The sequence below is a fragment of the Mustela nigripes genome, chromosome 4 (genome assembly GCF_022355385.1).
Source record: "Mustela nigripes isolate SB6536 chromosome 4, MUSNIG.SB6536, whole genome shotgun sequence".
Classification (NCBI taxonomy): Eukaryota; Metazoa; Chordata; class Mammalia; order Carnivora; family Mustelidae; genus Mustela; species Mustela nigripes.
This window is the reverse complement of record NC_081560.1, coordinates 6,784,149-6,806,884: the sequence shown is the minus strand read 5'-3', so window position 1 is coordinate 6,806,884 and position 22,736 is coordinate 6,784,149. Positions and strand designations below refer to the sequence as shown.

The 22,736-nt window shown below is 42.1% G+C and overlaps 1 protein-coding gene across 3 annotated transcripts in view; it reads left to right on the top strand.

Annotated features, from left to right (window-relative positions):
- The window catches only part of CUL1 (cullin 1), a 105,007-nt gene that overhangs the window by 53,269 nt on the left and 29,002 nt on the right, over positions 1-22,736 (top strand). For all 3 annotated transcript variants that reach the window (XM_059396201.1, XM_059396200.1, XM_059396199.1), the window contains exons 3-7: positions 11,309-11,483; positions 13,617-13,784; positions 17,069-17,119; positions 17,512-17,602; positions 18,567-18,730. In XM_059396201.1, coding sequence (XP_059252184.1) covers positions 11,309-11,483; positions 13,617-13,784; positions 17,069-17,119; positions 17,512-17,602; positions 18,567-18,730 — 649 coding nt within the window. The remainder of the gene's footprint in view (positions 1-11,308; positions 11,484-13,616; positions 13,785-17,068; positions 17,120-17,511; positions 17,603-18,566; positions 18,731-22,736) is intronic.

Sequence of the window (22,736 nt, the reverse complement as noted above, 5' to 3'; positions counted from 1 at the left end):
AACCCATTTTGCTCATCCGTCAGTTGATGGACATTTCGGTTGTTTCTGCCTCTTTGCTCTTGTGAATAGTGCTGCTCGAAATACCTGTACAAACACTCGAACAAGTGTTTGTATGCATATATGTCTTCATACTGTTGGGTAGATGCCCAGAAATGGAATTTCTGGGTCACACGGTAGCTCCAGGTTTAACCATCTTGCATAACTGTTTTCCAAAGTGGCGGTACCATTTTGCTTTCCCGCCAGCTGTGTGTGAGGGTTCTGCTTTGCCCACATCCTGACCAGCACTTGGTATTATGGGTTTGATTCTAGCCACCCTGCTGGGTATGAAGTGTTACTCACTGTGGTATTGATTTGTTTCCCTCATGACTAATGGTATGTCTATTGGTGGTTTTTATACCTTGCTTAAAACAATGTCAGTTAAGATCCTTTGCCCTTTTTTTAAATTGGTTTGTCTTCTTAATGAATTGTAAGGGTTTTTTATACTAAACACAAATACTTTATCAGATATAGACTTACAAATATCTTCTCCCATTCTGTGGATTGACTTTTCATTTTCTTGATTGTTCTTTGATAGAAAAGTTTTAAATATTGATGAAGTCCAATTCATTGTTTCCCGCCCCCCTTTGGTTGCTTATCCTTTTGTTGTTATGTCTAAGAATCCTTTGTTAGATCCAAGGTCATAATTTAGTCTTATGTTTTCTTCTACATGGTTTGTAGTTTTAGTGTTCACGTTTAGGCCTTTGATCCATTTTGCGTTTCTATGGTGTGAGGTACAGGGTCAAAAATTCATTCATTTGCATGTGCCTGTCTTAGTTCTCCCAGCACCAATCGTTGAAAGCCCGTTTTCCCCCAGTGACAGGTCTTGGCACCTTTGTTAAAAGTCATTGTCCACGCACGCATGGATTATTTCTGGATTCTCTCTTCTGATCAAAATGCCTATCCTTTGCCAGTACCTCTCTGTCTTGATGACTGTGGTTTACAGAAGGTTTTGAAATCTTGAAGTATGAATATTCCAACTATGTTTTTTCAAGACCGTTTTGGGTTTCCTTGCAATTCCATATGAATTTTAGAATCAGCTTGTCACTTCCTACAAAGAAACCACCTGGGATGCGGATGGGGATTGCACGGGCTATGTCTCTCAATTCAGGGAGTGTTGCCATGATGTCCTCCTCCCTTTTCTGGTGTAAGCATTTGAAGGTATAAATTTCTCAATAGAGTTTTTGTACCACAAATTTTGTTGTTTCTTTTCATTATTTAGCTCTAAACATTTCATAATTTTCTTTATTATTTCTTTTTTGAATCTTATATAGAAAAGTTGTTTAGTGGGAAATAGTTGGGGTTTTCCAGGGCAGCTCATTGTTAACCAATGTCAAATTTAATTCCATTTTGGTCAGAGAACAAACTCTGTCTGATATCAGTCCTTTACAGTGTATCAAGGGCCATTTAAAGGGCCCAGAAAATAGCCTTATTTGATGAACATTATCTTGGACTGTTGAAAAGGATATGGATTCATTGGGTGTAGACTGTGGTGTGCCAGAGCAGGATCGTGTCAGCCTGCGGGAGAGAACTGTGCCCTTCTCAGTACGGTCATGTTAGCAGCTTGAAATCTGCGGTGGCAAGTATTACACCAGATTCTGTTTTATGTATTCTGAAGCTCTGTGAGGAGAATACACATTTATGATCGTCTTTCTAATAAATTGACCCTTTTATTATTATGAAATGTCTGTCTTATCTCTGCTGGTATTTCCTTGAAGTCTGTTTTGTCTGGTACTCTTCCATCTCTTCAGCCTTCTCATGCCCATTTTCCCACCTGTTTCCGTCAGCCCCTGTGTCTTACAGTGTATCTCTGGTAGCCGCATTCGAGTGGTCCTGCTGTTTGTCCCTTCCAGTCATCCCTGTCTTTGGATTGTAGGTTTTACTCTTATTTATTGTAAGTATTAACAGGTTGATTTTTAGGTCTACCGTTTTTGTTTTTGTTTTTTTCCTGCTCTTTAAAAAATTTCTTTGTCCCTACTTTCCTCCCTTCTTTTGGGTTATTTGAAATTGCTTCAAATTGCATAAGAGACTTCACATAGTACACACTTGCATTTCAAGGGGAAGAGAATTAATACTACATGAAACCTTAGAAACAGTAAGCATCTGGTAAGTATAAAAGACTATTTTTCTTAATTCTTTAAAATACAAATTGCAGGGGCACCTGGGTGGCTCAGTTGCTAAGTGTCTAAGTTGTTAATGTGTCTGTTGGCTTTTTCGCTATTCCTCTGAGGTTGTGTGTATGTGTTACTGCTTTAGGGATTACAACATACATTTTTTTTTTTTTTAAACCACATTGGCTCTTGAATAACATGGGTTTGCACTATGTGGGTCAACTTACACTCAGATTTCTTTTCCAATAAATACAGTATTTCAGTGTAGTTTCTCTTTTTTTTGGATTTCCTTTTCTCTAGCTTGCTTTATTATAGGAATACAGCATATAAAACATGTAACGTGCAAAATGTGTGCTAATTGACTGTTTATGTTTTCAGTAGTACTTCTGGTCCACACTAGACTGTAGTTACATTTGGGGGGAGTCAGAAGTTGTATATGGATTTTTGACTGCCTTGAGGGCCAGCACCCTTAACCCTCTCATTATTGTTCTGTGGGGCACTGTATTTAGAGTTAATATTGTAGGAGGTCAGAGAATATAGAAACCTTGTAACTGTAGAGTTACATCTTTTTTGTCACCTCTACATATGCTTTAAAACCCACAAGACAGTATTGTAAGTTTTTGTTTTAAACCATCCTTTGTATTTTATTTTTCCAAAGATTTATTTATTTGACAGAGACACAGCAGGAGAGGGAACACAAGGAAGGGGAGCGGGAGAGGGAGAAGCAGCTTCCTGCTGAGCGGGGAGCCCGAAACGGGGCTTGGTCCCAGGACTCTGGGATCATGACCTGAGCCGAAGGCAGACACTTAGCAACTGAGCCACCCAGGTGCCCCTGCAATTTGTATTTTAAAGAATGAAGGAAAAATCGTCTTTTATACTTAACAGATACTTACTGGTTCTAAGGTTTCATGTAGTATTCCCTTCCCCTTGAAATGCAAGTGTGTACTATGTGAAGTCTCTTAGTTTTATTTTATATGAAAATACCTTTATTTTGCCTTCATTTTTGGAGAATGTTTTTACTGGAGAAAACATTTTGGATTGATAAGTGTTTCTTTTTTCTTTCTTTCAACATTTAAAGGAGATGTGCTCCTCCGTCTTCCAGCCTTTCTCATTTTTGATGAAAACTCAGTGGTAATTTGAATTCTTTTTGGTATGTTACAAAGAAACTCCTGTCGGCCTTCAAGAGTTTTTTTCTCCCCTTTGGTTTTCATGAGTTTATTTTCGTTTTCTTTCTCTCTACTTTGGAATTTATCATTTTTGTTGGTGTCTTTGTACCAACAAAAGAGAACGTCTTATCACCAGTCTGCTCTCAAGCCCATCTAATAAATAATTTATTCTAGATAATATAACATTCAGGGGCGCCTAGGTGGCTTAGTCATTAATCGGCTGCCTTTGGCTCCGGTCATGATCCCAGGGTCCTGGGATCGAGCCCCGCATCAGGTTCCCTGCTCGGCAGGAAGCCTGCTTCTCCTTCTCCCACTCCCCCTGCTTGTGTTCCCTCTCTCACTGGGTCTCATTCTGTCAAATAAATCTTAAAAAAAAATAAAAAAAAATATGTGTGTGTGTGTGTGTGTGTGTGTGTGTAAAAACATTCAGTTCTAGAATTTTTTCATAGTTCCTATATTTTACTGCAGTTAGTGTTCACTGGATTCTGTATGTGTTTCCCCTTATCTTCTGGATTATAGCTTTGTTGGGGCTGTGTTGTCTCCTGACCCCAACATTTGGGTCATCTCCAGGTTGGTCTTTCAGTGATCTCTTGAGAGTGGGTCTCATTTTCTTGTTTTGTTTTTTCATACCAACAAAATTGGATTGTGCCATTCTCTTCTTCCATGACTAGGATGCCCGTCCATATAACTTCTTTTGTTTGTTCTCTGGTGTCTTCAGACTGTTGGTTTTATATTTCTTCCAGTTCGTAGTTGCTCTTCGCCCAAAATGCTGTTAGGTATTACACTGGTACTAGCCTCAGAACGAAGGTTAAAGTATAACTGAAAGTTTCCGCATAGACTAATACAGGGTCCAGGGTGACGTGAGTACAGGGATGGAGGCGGATCAGGGTGGGGGGCTGCACTGCGCTGTGTTTTCTGCCGGCGGGATTTCAGTGACTTACGCAAAGGCTGATGGGTCAGAGATGACAGGCATCGATTCTGCCCGGACAGGTCATGCTCTGAATTGAAAAAACAGTCAGGAGTAGTTGCCACTGTGGGTGGGGGAGGGTGAGACATAACACTCTTGCTTTTTATTATGTTTTTCTGCGTTTCTTGTCTAACTTAGATATACGTTGTCAGAAGAAAACTCGAGTTTGAATGGGCGGGAACCCTGACCACTACCATCTCGCCTCTCCTGACTGCTGTCCGCGCTGACTGGGCAGTGGGGAGGGTCATTACTAATTTGGGAACGAATGTGGAGTTACACTGGGTAGAAACTTGAAAAGAGGTTTCCCTTCCACTGCAGTTGTACCTTTTGGCTTGTTCCGTGAGGCCCAGGTTCCTTGCCTTGGGTCCGGGTCCTCTGTGAGGGGGTGAGGCCGGGAGGGCGGAGTGGGGAGCGGGAGAGTGTTTCCAGCGCGCTGGCCTTTCCTCTGGCAAGGGTACTTGGTGAAGGAGAAAGAAATCTGTGCCTAAAAGTTTGTATTTAACTTTCAGGGTTATGAGTTCAAGCCCCACATTCGGTGCAGAGATTATCTAAATAAAAACTTAAAAAAAAATAAGGTCCAAATGGGCACATCACTTTTATCTCCATGTCTGAAGGGACCAGACTGAGATGCTGTTATTCTAAGCTGAGCGTCATTTATTGGCATCTTTTTAACATATTTTAATATTGGTCTGTGAATGTACCACAGTTCATGGATTCTAGATTTGGGTTTTCTTTTTTTTTTTTAAGTGCATCCTCGTGTGGGTGGCAGGTGCTATAGTTAGTCGGGTGGCCGTCATGATACAGGGGTCATTACGGGCACCTGTGGGCTCGGCTGCACCTCGTTCTGTCAGCAGACCATTACGGACTTTGTGAAGAATCAATCCTGAAAAAACTTTTTAAGAATTTTTAAAAATTTTATATATTTATTTGAGGGAGAGGGGAGAACGCACAAGCAGGGAAAGGGAAAAGCAGATTTCCCACTGAGCACGGAACCCAGCATGGGGCTGGATTCCAGGACCCTGGGATCGCGACCTGAGCCAAAGGCAGACAGATGCTCAACCGACTGAGCCACCCAGGCGCCCCTGAATGAAACTTGCAATCCAAAACTTACAAAGTGGGTGGGAGCAGGTGAGAAGGAAGCGCGGAAGTCCTTGGTTCCCTTCCTCTGTGGACAGCTCATAGGCCGTGCGCACATCCTCAGTGAGCCGGAGGGTGGTGGTCCGTGGGAAACAGACCTGCTTAAGAGGGACTCAGCAGAATGAGACTGGGAAAGCTTTCGGGAATGTCTCAAACAATTCATTTAACTTTACTTACAAAGAGTGTTAGGATAAATCTGTTTAAGTCTAAACAGCTAATCTTTAAATACAAAAATTCCATCTAAGACTGTCATTTTATTTTTATTTTTATTTTTTTAAAGTCTTTATTTATTTATTTGACAGAGAGAGATCACAAGCAGGCAGAGAGGCAGGCAGAGAGAGAGGAGGAAACAGGCTTCCTGCTGAGCAGAGAGCCCGATGCGGGGCTCGATCCCAGGACCCCGAGACCATGAGCCGAGCCGAAGGCAGCGGCTTAACCACTGAGCCACCCAGGCGCCCCTAAGACTGTCATTTTAATTGACAGCATTTTCTTAGTGGTACTTAAAATAATGATACATAAGGTTTTTGCCATTGTGAACAATGCTGTGTAGTTCACTAGCTAAGTATTTTTATGCTTCTGTGATAATTTCCCCATGATAAATGCTTATGAATATAATTGCTGTATCAAAGTAATGCACTTTAAGGCTTTTGAATATTTCCAAATTTTATTCCAGAAAAATCATAATTGTGTACGTTCTGAAGCTCCCATTTTCTTGCACTTAGCTGTCATCGGGCTTGTTTTTTTTTTTAAGGCCTTTGTTAATTTAATAGCTGGAGATGCATATATTGCCATGAAATACAAGTCAGTCTGAACAAGGTAACCTAAGGAATTTCTTAGGAGGGAAAAAAAATTTCTTGGAGGAGTGCCTGGCTCAGTCGGTTAAGCATCTGCCTCTGGCTCTGGTCATGATCCCAGGGTGTTGGGATCCAGCCCTGCCGGGCAGGCTCTCACTCACCAGGAAGTTTGCTTCTCCCCCTCCTCCTGCTGGCTCCTCCCCCTGTCGGTCTCTCTCGCCGGTGAATGGACAGAATCTAAAAAAAAAAAAAAAAAAAGGAAAGAAAGAAGAGAAAAAGGAAAATTTTTTGGACCCAAACGCCTAGAAATGGGTGCTAGGTCAAAATTAGGAGCGTCTGTGTGCCTGTATGAGGATTTGGGCCCCAGCCAGGGGTGGGGTGGTGGAAGACAGAGGCCACACAGAAAAGGAGACCAAGCCTTGTACCTGGGCAAGGAAGGGTGAAGCTGCTGTTTCCATGGAGTTCTTCAGTGACCAGGTGAACTGGAAAAGTAATGGACTCACTCTGCCCTGGAGGCAGCTAGAAAGTAGTTCCAGCCAAGTTGTGGGTGTGGGAGGAGTGGGGAATGTCTGGAGAATTTGTTTCCTTGGGTTTGAGTTTGTATTACCAGCTTTTGGGGGGACTTCCCCAGGCTCGGAAATGAAGGTCACAGAGCAGAGGAGAGGTTCCATGAAAACAAGTCACACAGAAGGAACAGCAGAGTGAGAGCCCCAAGGACATCAAACAAAAGCATCTTCAGAGGGTGCCCCTAAGAACGTGAAAAGTGGTTACATAAAAGAATCAAAAATACAAAGGAATAAAACAGGAGAAAGAAAACAGACTTTAAAAAAGAAACTAGAAACCAAGGGGCTAGGAGGATGGGACCCAGAAACTTCTAGAGTTATAAAATAAGATGTTTAAAAGTAGACAGCAAATTTGACACAGATTCCTTCAGAATCACTTAACTAGATGGAAAGTCAAGAAAAAGTAGAAAGTTTGAGCAAAGATAACCTGATAGAACAGAACTGAAGACATGAATTGAGATATGGAAGTTGACATGAAAATGTTTGACATACATATATTAGAAAATAAGGGAACAGAAGTATTTCAAGAGATGGCAACCCAAGAATTTTCCAGAACTGGTGAAAGGCAAAGAATGCATGTCTGATTTCAAGATAACCAAATAAAGTGCATTAATTCCAGAGTGATGTAAAAACTAGAGCATATTAAGGGATCCATCAATCCAACAGAAAGAAAACAAAAAAATACAAAAAAAACAGGACAGTAAAAATTAATCTAGATAACAATGCATAAAACAGTATGTGAAAGTGTATTTATATTTTAGTGTTATGATAAAACCAGACTTACCCATCAGAGACTGTTAGACTTCCACCATTTTTTTTTCCCAAGACTGCATTTTGCTGTGGTTTGCAATAGACATGCCAAGGCACAGAGATGTAAAAGTTGTAAATGAAGTGGAACAAATATATTTGAGGTAAATTCTAACCAGAGATAGGAGTAAGCGTACTAATATCTGGTCCAGTGGATTTTCTAAGGCACTATTGTGAAGAGTAAACACAGTTACTTCCTAGTGATAAAAAGAATGAGTTATCAGTGATACTATTCAAAGTTTATATATTTGTTAACAGCCTTAAAATATGTGACATATTTTAGAGACATGTAAGAGAAACTAGCAAATCTGTAATTAGGGAGATATCCATTAAAAAGTTCTCAGTAATTAATAAACAGACAAATCACTAAGATTTGAAAAACAGAGTTGACCAACTTGTTCTAATGGTTCCCTGTACCCAACAGCCAGAGAATGGGAATTCCTTTCAAGCACATGGAAAGAAAATCACAGTCTGCTATAGGTCTTATCACATTTTTAAAAATTATCAAAGAAATAACATCTGATTAATTCTAAAATGAAATAAAGGGGTTTGTTTAGAAGTTAAAAAAAAAAAAGAGGTCATTTTGGAAATCTAAAACATCCTAAATAACTCTTAAGAGAACTAATAATGGAAGAGGCAAAATACAACTGAACAGTAAGGAAAACCCATACATATCAGACCAGGTGATGTGAAGAAGAAAAAAAATGAAGTTTTAAATGCTTCTATTAAAAAGAACAAAGACTACAAAGCTAACAGACCAGAACAAGGATTTTTAGAGAATAATATAAAAAAGTACATTAAAAAGGAATAAAATAAAATAGAGTAATAAAAATAACCTCCAAACTGGTTTTCTGCACGATTAATCATAAAAACATTTTAAAATAAATACATCGCAGAACAGGTTTTGTAAAAGAGACTGGACAAGTGGGCAGGATAGTTGAAAACTTCACTGAAGTGGACAGTTTTCTAGAAGCAGCAGTACCCAGAGTGGGGAAGGGATAGATGACGTCATACATAGTTTGTGAACCGTTGCGTGTCCCTGCAGAGAAACATACAATTAGATTTCTTCCTCATGCAGTTTTACCTTAGGTAGACTACAAATCTCAGTGCAAATCAGCTGTAGAAGAAAATGTACTGGTCCTAGCACCTTAGCAGAGAGGAGGATTTCCTACCTAAGACAGTGTAAGCCATAAGAGAAAATTTGTGAAAATTTGATGATGGCAAATAAGAATTTATCTTTATATGGTGCTTTCCTTAAAAAAAAAAAAAAGCCTACAGACTACGAGAAGATAGTAACGACTATGTAATTGATAAAGCAAGGATTTTCACTATACACTTTGGTGTACAGTAGTTTGTAACACTTATTACGTGCTTACAGTTTTAAAGTTTTTCAGGCAAAATTCACATACTGTGAAGTGCGCCGATCTTAAGGGGGGATAGTTTGAATTCTTTTTTAGATCTTTTTTGACATATATATACACCCAGGTAAACGGTATCCTACTCAAGGTACAGAGGTGGTCAGTCTTCGACCTCCAGGGAAGAAGAAATCACTCCTCATTTCTATCAGTAGATGACTTTTGCCTGTTTGAGAACCTCCTGTCAATGGAACCATGCATATCTGGCTTTTTCCCTTTGACATGTTTTTAAGACTGATTCATGATGCATTTTTTTTACACCGCTGAGCGGTATTCTGCTCTACGCATCTAGCATCTACCACCATTTGTAGAAGAAACTGCCCCTTTTTTCCAAAGGGATTGTATTGTTATACAGCCATCATCAATGTCTGAGCACACTCTGTTTTTGTAAAGATTATGAAGGATAGGACAGAGAATATACAGGAGGGAAAATGAAAATGATAAATTCCTAAGCTGCTTAGTCTCCTGTAATCAGACAATGCTGATGAAAACCAGGACAGGCCACGATTTGGAGGTAGGCAATGAAACGCGTGCACTGCCGGTGGCTGCCCGGTGGCTTGTAGAGCACATCCGACAAGGTATCATCGAGTGCGTGGTGGCCCTCTCCTGTCACCTGCCGATGCTGTACTGTGAGAAACTCGAACATGTATGTGAGGGAACTTGCTAGTACTGTTCTCTGCAGCTTTGTTTGTAAATACCCCAAGTTGGAACCCAAGTGATCACCGGTAGGTCCATGGACAGAAAGATGGTTAATTTCTTGTGGCTCTTACTGTACCTGATGTTTGAGGACAGGTGGAGAAGCGGTTTCTTGCATTGTTTCACAGCAAGCTCTGAAGACCTTCACAGGAATGCTGGGCACCGAATGATGGGGCTGTTTGCCCCAAGGGAGAGGAGGAGAAATGGTATTCGGGAGGACTGTGAGGCAGGTCTGCTGCCAATCTGCTCTATTTAATTTCCTAAAAAGTCGAGGTGGAATGTAGGTAGAATGAGACAGGCGTGGGAATATGAGATTTGTCCAGACTGGATCATGAGTTTTATGAGAGTTCACCCTGTGTTAAAATCTGCCATTTTTGTACATTTGAAACATTTAATAAAATGATTCATTGTTTTAAGGCATATTTCTTTGATTACTGCTGAGGTTGAAGGTTTTTTTGTTTTGTTTAAACCCTTGGCCATTAATATCTCTTTTTCAGCTTTGGGATTTTCTGTTGGTTTACCTGCCTATGTTCCTATGGAGGTCAACTTTTTCACACTTTTTAATTATTTTAATTGGTTAAAGATAGTCACTCATTGAAGATCTCTTTTTCTGAAATATTTTCAGAATTTCAGAGCTTTGACTTTGCTTAGAAAAGCCTTCCCCAATCTGAGATCAAATGTCTGTGTATATTTTGTTTTATGGTTTTGGTTTGTATATTTTCATTCTTAATCTATTTGTGATGTATTTTGGAAATCTCTTCTATCTTTATCCACGGACTTGAAACAAATGGGCCAGAATATTTTGCCTTACGGGTTTTCCTTCCTAAATCACTCAGTTAGCTTCAGCCCAGAAGTACTACATGCAGACAAACAGAGAGTATGAAAGGTTACAACAAGGAGAGTGGTTCTCTGCCTTAGCCGTCCTGTCTCCCGTGCTCAGCGCCCCCCACAGCTGCTTGCTGTCTCTAGCAATGTCTTCTCTGATTCCCGCATCTCCAACCCTCTAAGCCACGCAGGAGCCCCACTCTCTGTGATTGGCCGCTTCTACATACCCGCGACTTTCGGTGGTAATAAGTAGTCTCTTGCGCTGCCATTTCTTCTGCGTTTTGCCCTTCTTCTGCAAAGTATAGCTTTAAATTCATTTATAAATAATTTTAAAGTTGTAGTTATTTTGATAATTATAATGTATGCTTCTAAAAAACACAGCTAAGCATCATAATAGACTGTGGTTATAGCTTTTTGTTTTTCTTGAAGGTAATAACTGCTTTTTTTCTCTCATTTGGAAGCTTTGTACCAATTGCCAGTTCTTCTCATGCCTTCTGATACACTCTCAGGACAGTATCCCATAAGGTTAATCCTGTTACGTGATGAGAAAGTCCTGTGTTTCTTCGGCAGCCTTCCTCAGAACGTTCCATTGTTCTCAGCAGGCTGCTCCCTGGGCCTGCGGAAATGCTACTTGACTTCAGCTTTATGCTGTTGAATGGAATCTTTTTTCCACTCTAGTTTTAACAGATTTGTGTTGATAGATAGGAAATATTGGTATAAATATATTTTCTTTACAAGAAATCATTGTTGACATTGATGATGTGTGTTGACTTCCTTAACTTTTCTCCAAGTCATGTTTATAACTACTGCACGAGTGTTCACCAGTCAAACCAAGCCCGAGGGGCTGGCGTCCCTCCTTCCAAATCGAAAAAGGGACAGACGCCTGGGGGAGCTCAGTTTGTTGGCTTGGAATTATACAAACGTCTTAAGGAATTTTTGAAGAATTACTTGACAAATCTTCTTAAGGTAAGATGTTTAACATATATGCTGACCACTTTATAATAGCGCATGAAAAAGTAGTAGTGAAGTGATGATTCTAACTTGAGTGAATGCTGAATCTCGCACTGTTAACGTCGTGTTCATTGTTTCCGGCGTTGATGTGTACATGAAGGTGTTTCGCTGTTGCTTAGTCTTTTACCTGTTGTGAAGGTGAAACTTTCATAAGCCCTTTTATGTTTTTTTAATTTGTTAATGAGAAGTTTTTGATAGCTATACCATAGTAGTACGTTCCTTAAATTACTAACCTTTATATTTGGTTGTTAGAAATTGATGAATCTTCTAATTTCAAGTATATAATTATGAATTCAGATGACTAATGTTGTATTTTGAACCCAGTGTGTTTTGTATACAAAGGTATAAATTTTGTATACAAATATATAAATGATCATAAGATTATCCAACCTTTGGAAATCACATTTTTCCCGTGTGACCTTGCCTTTTGCACAAGGTCATGTAGTATATTTCCGAACCACAATGAAATCGTACTCTTGGCTAGGACGGGTTTCTCTACGAATATCCATGGCCTTGTGAGTATGGGTTCCTCGCTCTCCAGGCCATTGCTCAGGCAGTGGTGGGAGTTTTTTCCCCTTCATCTTCTGCCTTCTCTGTCCTCAACAAAGGCAGTGTGGCGCCTTCCAGCCAGCCCCAGGATGGGCAAGTGGCCCTTTCAGCTGGTGCTGCCCGTATCACGTAGAGAGAGAGAGAGAGACCTCTCTACCTTCTGCCCTGGGAACTTTGTGCTCCGTGTATATCCTTTAAAGACTTTTTTTATTTACACAGGTGTTAGGCAAACATTTCAGCATGCTTCAAAATTGTTTTCCTAATACATTTTACAAGGTAATTAGAAACTTAGTATCATTCTAACAGGCCATAGTTGATTGACCACAAATTGTGACTAAAATTTTCATGTTCCCGAAACAGTGTTTCTGATGCCCTGCCAAACCCACTGTGTCCTTATTTCTGTTGACAACACTTGGTGAAGCGCACGCTGGAATGAGTTATTCTTCAGCATTGAAGCGAAGAGTAGTAGCGCAGCGTGTTGTATGAGAGTATAGGTGGCCGGGCTGTATCAGTGATATCTTTGCGTGATCCAGAGGGGCTCAGCTTTACATTTTATAGTTCCTTTCTTTAAATATAAATGAACAAAACCGTGGGTGTATCAAGATGCTGTCAGGTTTTCGCACGACATGTGGGATCACATGTGTACCGCATGTTTGTGGCACTTGGGCTTCTTACAGTCCAGTTGAAGACGAGGTGAGCGAAGGGGGCGGCTTGCGCGGGGCCTTAGTCCCCGGCGGGGCTCCCTCCCTCCTCGGCTGCTGCATTTCTGCCGCAGGATCTGTCGGGGCCACTGCATGGAACATGCAGTTTTCCGAGGATAGGCTTTACCTTGTGGATGTCATTAATACCTGAAAAAAATGTCAAGTTGGCCCTTCACATAAAAATTTGTGGTTTACGTTGTGGAAATCTTGGTAAAAATAATTTTGATAAATGCACATTTTCCCCTTGAGGTCTTGCTAAAGAGGAGGAAATATTGTACCATTATACTTACTTTATTTTTACAGAAATTTGACAGATTACTACAAAAATATACATGTATCGTTTTTAGATAAAATTTAATGAAGGAAAAAGAGGCATTAAAAAAAATCTAAGAGTATTAGCCCTGTGGTCAGAGGACATTTTAATTTTTAATAGAAAATATCAAAAATAGGGATGATTTTGAGGTGAATTCCTTTCTTGTTAATAAAAACAAATTACTCTCATTCTAACAGTTCAAGGTTCTAAATAAATACATATTCCAGCTTCTTCGAGTCAATATGCATATTTAATACCACAATGAAAAAGTTGCACTTTGAAAAAAATTTTTATTAAAATTCACTCTTTAAATTGGTTCATCAGGAAAAAAAAAATTCTCTCGTCTGATTCTCACAAGCTGTGGTCTGGTGAGAATTGGTATTAATGAGCATGTTTTTGTATACAATACAAAAAAGCTCATCTAAAACCGAACACATCAATGTATTTTACTGCAGTAGATTTGTTTTAGTTAATTTTTGTCTTTATCGTGTGACAAATGAAGAGCTTGAGTGAACTTGTTTTTAGGACGGAGAAGATTTGATGGACGAGAGTGTCCTCAAGTTCTACACGCAGCAGTGGGAGGATTATCGATTTTCAAGCAAAGTGCTGAATGGAATTTGTGCCTACCTCAACAGACACTGGGTTCGCCGTGAATGTGACGAGGGACGAAAAGGAATCTATGAGATCTATTCTGTAAGAAATACGTATTTTTTAAATACTTTGCACATGTGTATTTTCTTAGTGATAGTGATACCAGACCCTATCAGTAGGAGAATCTAGGCGGATGGGAAGCCCTTTTCAGAATAGTAGGCTAATTCCTTCTACTTTATCAATAAATGACCCTTTAATATCTTGGGGGCAGGAAAAGGAAAGGATGCGCGGGCTGGTAACAAGTTTCTTCTGTGGTCGTTTGACCAGCCGTCCGGTGCAGCCTGGAACTGGCCCCGTTTAGCACTGGCCCCCCACGCGCTGCCCATGTCCGGCAAACGCAGCCCCGGCCCGACACCCAGGCCTCACAGACCGGCCCTTGGGGTCTTGGGGTTTAAGAACCTGTTCAAGGAGAGGACTGTCCTGGGAGAGGTCCTCCTACACTCTCACTTTACAAAATAATAGGAACAATATGACCGGAAACTGAAGGTTTCTTTTAGACCCCATGAAAATAGATTTTGAAAAGGCAGAGTTCGCACGATTAAATCCTCTTGGTTATCCCGTTTCTTCAGTCAGGGAAGCTTGTTCTAGGCGCACAGGTTTCCAAAATGTGGTCGCCGAACCTGCCACATCTCGGGCCCCTGAGAACTTGGTAGAAACTCAGATGACTGGGGCCCAGCAGTGTGTGGTCGCAGGCCCTCGCGCTCCGTCTGACGTGCAGTCGGGGGGAGCACCAGTGTCGGAACGCGGAGAAGGGGAGGGCTCGACCGCAGCCCGGGCCGAGTGTTCAGAACGGGCTGTCCGCTGCACCCGCTGCACTCTCCTGGGACCAGTGGTGTGGAGATGTCAGGTTCTGCATAATGAGGTTCTCTCCGTATCCGAGAATGTTGGTATAATTCCATACCTTGTTGCCTCACTATCGACAATTTAATAAGAGGAAAACATGATGTATCATCGATGTGTGACAGACTCTTAGACTTACAGAGTTCATGTTCTCCGCCAAACTCTGCCAAACGGTTTCTTCGTAAAGGTACTTGGTTGTATAGTTTGCACAAAACTTTCTAGATTTAGTGTTTTGATTTGAGCCGTTTGTCCTTGCCCTTTTCTTTACCATTTGCAAATGCTTTCTTGAGACCGAAAAGTTGTCAGTGTAGGAATCAGCATGATTTGGGTTGATTTCCTTTTGGATCCCACCTTGACCCGAAATACCGCGTGTACCCTGCAATAACATCACAGACTCCTAAAGATCATTATACCTTCCTTTCTGTGTGCTATATTCAAGAACGATTAAAGAAAGTGGAAGTACAAGTATACCTCAAGATTGGCCTGCTTTTATTTTTTTAATTTACTTTGAAAATTCGTATTTTCATATCCTTAAATCCTGTAGTTCCCATTTGGTAATATAATAGGCGGCCGTACATTGTAGCAGAGGCCAGTTACTACCTGTCTAGAAGCAGAATTTCCTCTGTGTGCTCTTCCAGTGAACCTGATGAACTCATTTAAAGTTTAAGCATCAGCCGTGGAACCGGGGGGCACAGCGATCTCTCATTGTATCTTCGAGAAGTTCCAAAAGGTGGGGATGATTTGTCAAAACATACAGTTTTACTCTTTTCCTCATAATTCTTCCGTTTTCATTTAGAAAGCTGTTTCCCTTTCATGTCCGCCAGAAGACAGAAATCAATTCCATTATGGATCCCTTGGAGTGATTGAGCAAGGGTTCTCCCTGACACTCTTCTCTGAACTCTCTCTGGGGTGCCGTTGGCCTTCCTTTCTCACCTGGTCGGCTCTTCTTCCTTCCTTCCGTCCTAATGACAAATCATCCAGAGTCGAATTAGAGCTGTCGAAGGCTGGCTTTATTTAGAAAAATGTTTGGAAAAAAGTTATTCTTGAAGGTGTAGAATCCCTTCACTAGGAGTTCACAGCCGTGGCATCGCCTTTTCCCTCCTGCCACACTCCTGCTTCGGGCAAGTCTGAAGAGCCGAGAAAGGAGAGCGACGGAGAACTTGAACGGGGACAAATGTATTTTCCGGATAATTGCCCCGGGTTGCATTTCTCCTGAAAGACGAGCCTCTTCCTTTCCGGCATCTTTTTGGATATCATAGTTGCAAATGATTCTGAAGTCTTATTTTTATGCTAGTATTACACAAGTATGTATTCATACTTTATTAAAAATAGTTTTCTGTTAGAATGAAGTCTCGCCATTGGCAGCAACATGGATGGCTCCGAAGAGGATTGCGCTAAGCAAAGTCAGTCAGAGAAAGACAAACACCATATGATCTCACACATATATGGAACTTAAGAAACAGGCCAAGAAAAAGAGACAAACCAAAAACCAGACTTTTCCCTATAGAGGACAAGCTGATGGTTACCGGGGGGAGGGTGCGTGGAAGCAGGGGGACCACGGGATGGGGATGAAGACACGCACTCCGTGCGCTCAGCGCCACGGGCCGGGGATGATGTGTAGGATTGCTGGACCCCGGAAACCAGTGTAACTCGGTTAACTGTCCTGGAATTAAAATTTTGTAAAATAATAAATTAACAGCTTTCTCTTAAATACGGCTTTCATACTGTCTTTTCTCGTGTGGTAGAAATACCACTCAGTTTGCTATATTGATTAAATTACATATAATCGTTTCTGAAATACAGATCTTCTGTAAACCCAGCTTTATCTGTGGTTAAATTTGGGAAGAACGAGACTGAAAGCATTTGTGTGTGAGTTCCTCAGCAGTTTGTTTTGAGTTCTGAACCTTGTAAATTTGAATTTTACTCTGAGAAGTACCCCTCTTAACAAACAGCTTAAAAATCAGGAACGAATTACAAGTAAAATGGGAAATCTGAGTAATTTGTGTATAATGAATTGCCTCTATGTAATTTGGGTGCATTTTTGGTTGTATGCATCCAGGCAACCTAAATCACCACAATTAAGATACAAAACTTGGTCTGTTATTTATTTTACTATTAGGAGACTATGATAAAAGGGATTATCTTCATTCAGTGTGTTAGATCAGAAGTTAAATTTGGGCCAGGGAACAGTGTTAGAGGTTGACTCCACTGTTGTCCTGTAAGCTGATATGTATCTTCTCCTAAAATCCAGATTTTCTTTTTATCTTAATTATTAAAATGTGAGCTAAAAAATATCGTACCCCGATACTTCCTGAAGTTGTGAACTCGAGAGAGGGGCTCTTGTTTCATCATGATGATCGATTTGTGCCCAGTTGTAATCGAGAAATATGGATCAGTGAGATTCAGGCGGATTCTTGTGTCTTCTGTCCTAGCAAAAGTGGTGAAAGTATGGACATTTTACGCTTCTCTGTTTTCTTGTCACGCAGCTTGCATTGGTGACTTGGAGAGACTGTCTGTTCCGGCCGCTGAACAAGCAGGTGAGCGTGTGCTGTTCTCTTTCAGAATCCCTCCCAGGGGGCGCCTGGCTGGCTCGGTGGGTTAAGCCTCTGCCTTCGGCTCAGGTCATGGTCTCAGGGTCCTGGAATCAAGCCCCGCATCGGGCTCTCTGCTTAGCGGGGAGCCTGCTTCCACCCCTCTCTCTGCCTGCCTCTCTGCCTACTTGTGATCTCTGTCATAAATAAATAAAATCTTTTAAAAAAAAAAATCCTTCGCAGATTTGCTCCTTGGCCATCATCTCCCCTTCCTTTAGCGCGTCCTGCGAGTATCTTGCATCTTGCACTGTCTCGTGAGCTCAGGCTGAGAGATGTGTAGGAATCTGCATCCTGTAGTCTAGGACCTACATGTCTCTTTTTCTTTGTTCTTCCCGAAGGTAACGAATGCTGTTTTAAAACTGATCGAAAAGGAGAGAAACGGTGAAACCATCAATACAAGACTGATAAGTGGAGTTGTGCAGTCTTACGGTAAACAGTCTCTCTTCAGTATGGCCAGAGTTTTTGTACCGAATGACAGCCGTAACGGTGTCCTGCCAGATTAATTTTCAGATACTTTATAGTAGATTTAAGATTATTGTTTTCATTTACAGGGCCGTCGGGATTCTCTTTAAGTTAGTGTGACTCTGTTCAATTTTACCCATCCTAAGAATTGTTTGATCTTTGTACCTTAAGGGAATTTTGAGGAATTAGACATTTGAGTTATTTTCTGGGCTCGCATTGAGCTACTGTATATTTGATATAGTTGAGTGTCATTAACGGATGATAACCAGAGTCTCTATCAGGTTAAAAAATTGAGATTGAGAAACTAATAAGCTAAGGCAGTGTTTTAAAAACTTAGGTGGCATCGTATTTCTTTGGAAGTTTAGACATTTTTAGGGAGCAGGCGAAATTGGTGAAGGGGATTAGGAGCTATAAATGTCTCGTTATCAACTAAGTCACGGCAGGGGATAAGGTGCAGCGTGGGGATAAGCAGTAATATTATAATGACTCTTCAAGGGACAGATGGGGACTAGACTTAACTGTGGGGACCGTCTTGTACCCAAATACCAGCTTGCTGTGACGGAGCCCAGAAACCAGGAGGCTGTTTGGCAGTTATGCTTCAGTTAAAAATAAATGTCGTGTTTATTATTTTTAAGCTTTTAGAAATACAGGAGTTTTGTTTTGTTTTGTTTTGTTTTTTTAATGCACTGCATGATAACTGAAGCACACTTGGCCATGGGTCAGAATTACCTGCTTTCATGTCTTGGATTTTGTCTTTTTTCTCTACCACGGGAACAGTGTACTTTAGTACCAGTGAGCAAGAGATTGACCTTCAGCCTTGTCATTGTCTGTTCACCTTATAAACTTAAACTGAATGCTACACACGTGGGTATACTGGGTAAAATATAATAAAAACTGGGGTAATTGAAATATAGTTCCTCTTTGTTTCTAGTGGAATTGGGACTGAATGAAGACGATGCGTTTGCCAAGGGTCCTACGCTGACCGTGTATAAAGAGTCCTTTGAATCTCAGTTTTTGGCTGACACGGAGAGATTCTATACCAGGGAGAGCACTGAATTCTTGCAGCAGAACCCGGTTACTGAGTATATGAAGAAGGTAAGTGAACGGTGGCGCGTGCAGTGACCGAAGTGAGAACAGTCCCTGCCGCTCCGGTGACCTCTCCTTCCTCACGCAGGCAGCTTCCGCACAGGTCACCTCTCGGGCCTGTTGTCCTGTAGCGTCCGGGCAGGTGCCGGTGTGTCTCCCGGGGCCCCGAGCAGCTTTTATAAATTCATTTGAGCATCATGGCTTCGTGTTCTCTCTGCTGCTCCGAGGATGGAAAGAGCCGCGCGACTTCTGGGCCCGGAGCGGTCCCCCAGCACATCTGCGTGTGTCTAGTGAGAGCCACTCAGTGAGAAAAGATGGGTTCAAGAAACAACTGTTACTAGATTTGCCAATTTTTAAAAAGATTTTATTTATTTATTAATTTGTCAGAGAGACATCACAAGTAGGCAGAGAGGCAGGCAGCGGCAGAGAGAGAAGCAGGCTCCCCCTGAGCAAGGAGCCTGAAGTGGGACTCGATCCCAGGACCCTGAGATCATGACCTGAGCCAAAAGCAGCAGCTTAACCGACTGAGCCACCCAGGTGTCCCAAGATTTCCAGATTTTAGATGTTTGCTTTTTCACGTCTGGAATACTCTCTAACGATCTCCAGTACAGCTTTCAAGTTCCTAGCGGAGGAGGTCCTTCTGAGACAACAGAATCTGAGACGGATCAGAATTTCTGTGCTCAGTGATTGCAGTGAAGTTCTAGTGTACATGGTTTTTGGGTTCTCTTTCTTGGGAGGACAGGTCCCCTGCACTTCTCACTGTGAGGAGGGACCTAGGTGAGGAACCAGCAAACCCATTCCGTCAAGGGTCAGGTGGCAAATAGCTTGGCCTTCGTGCTCGCTCCCTGGTCTCCGCTGCAGCCGTTAGGCTCGGCCGTGAAAAGAGCAGCCGTGACAGCTTCTGCACAGGCGAGTGTCGCCGTGGCCTGGTGAAATTTTACCGCCAGGCAGGTTTTGGCCCATAGGCTCTCGTTTTCTGACCCCTGAGATGTGTGGGATCTCCAGGAGGCCGAGCTCATGGTGCCTGATCTCTGCTCTGCCCGTGATTCTCTCCACACGGGGAGCGAAGGGCGGGCGTGCACAGCCACGTGGTCTGCATGCTGAGATGGAAAGTTCTCGGGCGGCTCAGTGGGAGCACCAGCCAGCCACCCTGAGCGCACCCCGGAGTCCCACCCCGGTTGTGTGTGGTGTTCTGACTGCATTTTCCCTTTGGGGAGCGTGCTTGTAAGTGGGCCTTAGAAGGAGTTAGAAGTTGGAAGTCCTTGACAAATTTCTTCGCTCTCAAAGCGGAACAAAAATGCAAGTCCTCAGAAGTCACACTTGCAAATAGGAGTGATCCTTTGTGTAATGTCTGTGGGTTAAATGCCTGAACTTTTGGGGAACGTAAGTGCCTGTTACTTCCTGGCTTAGCTCAGCCGCGTGGTTTTCGAGACCCCGTCTCCGCTTGAGCTCTGCTGCAGGTGGGGGGCTTTGGTCGGGGCCGCATCCGCGTGAGCACGCGAGCCCGTGTCTGTGGGTGCTCAGTTCCCAGCATCTACGTGAGCCCTCCCAAAGCAGGCAGATCGGGTTTTCAGTCAGGCCCAGAACCAAAGGCAGCTTGAGGAGCAAGGACCTCCGGTGGTCTGGATGTTTCCAGCTGGGTGCGACCCGGCCTTCCTATGTCACAGGGGGCTCCTTTGCTGCCAGGTTAACGGTTTGGCCCAAACCCAGTCGGATCTTACCCAACATGACTTATGTCACCTTCTGGAAGTCCTAACCCTTTGGTCCTCCATTTCCTCGTCTGTAAAATGGGAATGATAATTGTGTAATGTGTACATTTGGTGCTGGGAAAAGAGCAAGCGTGTTGTGTTTAATACTGGTACACATGACTCACAGCCTCCAGCAGAAGGCTGAGAAAGTGCAAACCACAGGTTAGAAGGGGACACATTTGATTTAAAGACTTGAAGAGGAATTGTATTTATATTAAAACATTGTCAGGAAGTAAAATACAAAACTTATGAACAGAATGGAGCTAAAGCATGAGACTTTGAGAAGTAGCCTTTAGCTGCCACTTTGGGCTTGATGTGCAAATTCCCTGGGGGTCTGTGTCCCTTTTCTGGGACGTCCAGGGGTATTTTAGTAGAAACATTTGGGGATCTTTGGCTTCTCTGCAGTAGGGATGGCTTTGCCGCTCCTGCTGTCTCCTGTGATTGAGGCTAACGTGAGCTACAGAAGGTTAGTTAACTCTTCTAGGTTACTAATGTCTCTCACACACACAAACTTTAAAAGATAAAAACTACAATACTTCACTAATTTGCTCACTTTTTTTTATCTGTTTTTCATTTTGTTTTCACTGTGAACCGATCCTAATAGAATTAATAGGGGCAGTTCTTAATTGCTTGATTTTCTTGAGTCATTTTGGATTTGATTTGACCCGATCCTGGCGTTCTCAGATAATTATCTGACAATGATGGTCAAGAGCCTGCTTGACTGAGAATCCACAAAGAGTCCGAATGGCTGTCCTTCCTAAAACCTACTGCTGCAGCCCCTCATGCCCTGGCTTCATTGTATATAAAAGAAGCTGTTACTGAGGCCCCACCGTTCTTCAGGGTTTGTGTGATCGCCGAGGTACCGGCGTACTCCTCCCTCCCCTCCCGGCCCCGCAGGAACGGTCCCGCGGAAGAATGCTGCGACCCTATGTCCTCCAGGGGCTGGAAAGCCACTGTACTCCCCAGAGAAGGAGTCCGCAGTGACACTAGAGCCTTATCTTTCATCTGGGAAAGGATGAGAGTCTGTTTTAGGAGAAAGCAAGGTTTATGACAGTGTGTTTTTGCTGTCCATGGGGATCGTGTATAACTTCATACAGGAAAAGTGGTGCTTTTGGGTCTGCAGTTCTGTGCTGCATCAGCTCGAATTCGTGAGATAACAGGCTTATGGAAGTTTTAGATCTGAAGCAGTACATGCTTAACTTAGAACTTCTGACTTAAAGCACATAAAGATCTCCTCTATTGTTGGGACACCTGGGTGGCTCAGTGGGTTAAGCATCTGCCTTCAGCTCAGGTCATGATCTCAGGGTCTTGGGATTGGGCCCCACATTGGACTCCTTGCTCAGCGGGGGGTCTGCTTCTCCCTCTGCCTGCTGGTCCCGTTTGTGTTCTTTCTCTCTGTCTCTCTTCTCCCAACAAATAATCTTTTTAAAAAAATCTGTTTACAATAACTTCATCAGAAAAAAATATATACATTAGTTGTAGACTTTTCAGAAAATATGCAAACGTAACATAAACCTTCAAGCTTAGGACAGTGTTAATAAGTATGTATGTAAAACCTAATTGGTGGGGCACTTGGGTGGCTCAGTGGGTTAAGCAACTGCCTTCCGCTTAGGTCATGATCCTGGAGTCCTGGGATCGAGTACCGCATGGGGCTCCCTTTTCGGCGGGGAGTCTGCTTCTCCTTTGACGCTCTCCCCTCTCATGTTCTCTGTCGCTCTCCCCTTCTCTCTCTCAAATTTTTTAAAAATAAATAAAACCAAATCGGAATAAATCTGTAGGTTTTTTTAAACAACCTGTTCCCCCCCACACACTCTTATTTATTACATTAACACATTTTATATTTATTTATTTTACTGGTTAATAGTATTCCATTCCATTCCAAAATAACTTGAGGTTGTTTTTATATTTCTTCTTTTATAAATTCCTTTCACATTTTTTATTGGGCAGCACTTACTGATTTTTCAGAGATCATTCTATATTAAGGACGTCGGCATTTTGATGTATACTAGAGACAATTCCCAAGTTTATTTTGTTGTTCACATTTCACTATTCGGAATGCGCAATGAGGTTCTAACTTCTGTTGCTTAAGTAATTGTCCCGTCCTTCATAACTCTTGATAGCATAAAGCCTGCCTGCATTTTTCTTGTCTTCTTGGCTCCCAAGTGTTTATTCTTCTAGTCGAATTTTTCTAGGTTTCTCCAAAACTATACCAAATTGAAAATTCGACACAGAGAGACAAGGAACACAGGCAGGGGGAGTGGGAGAGG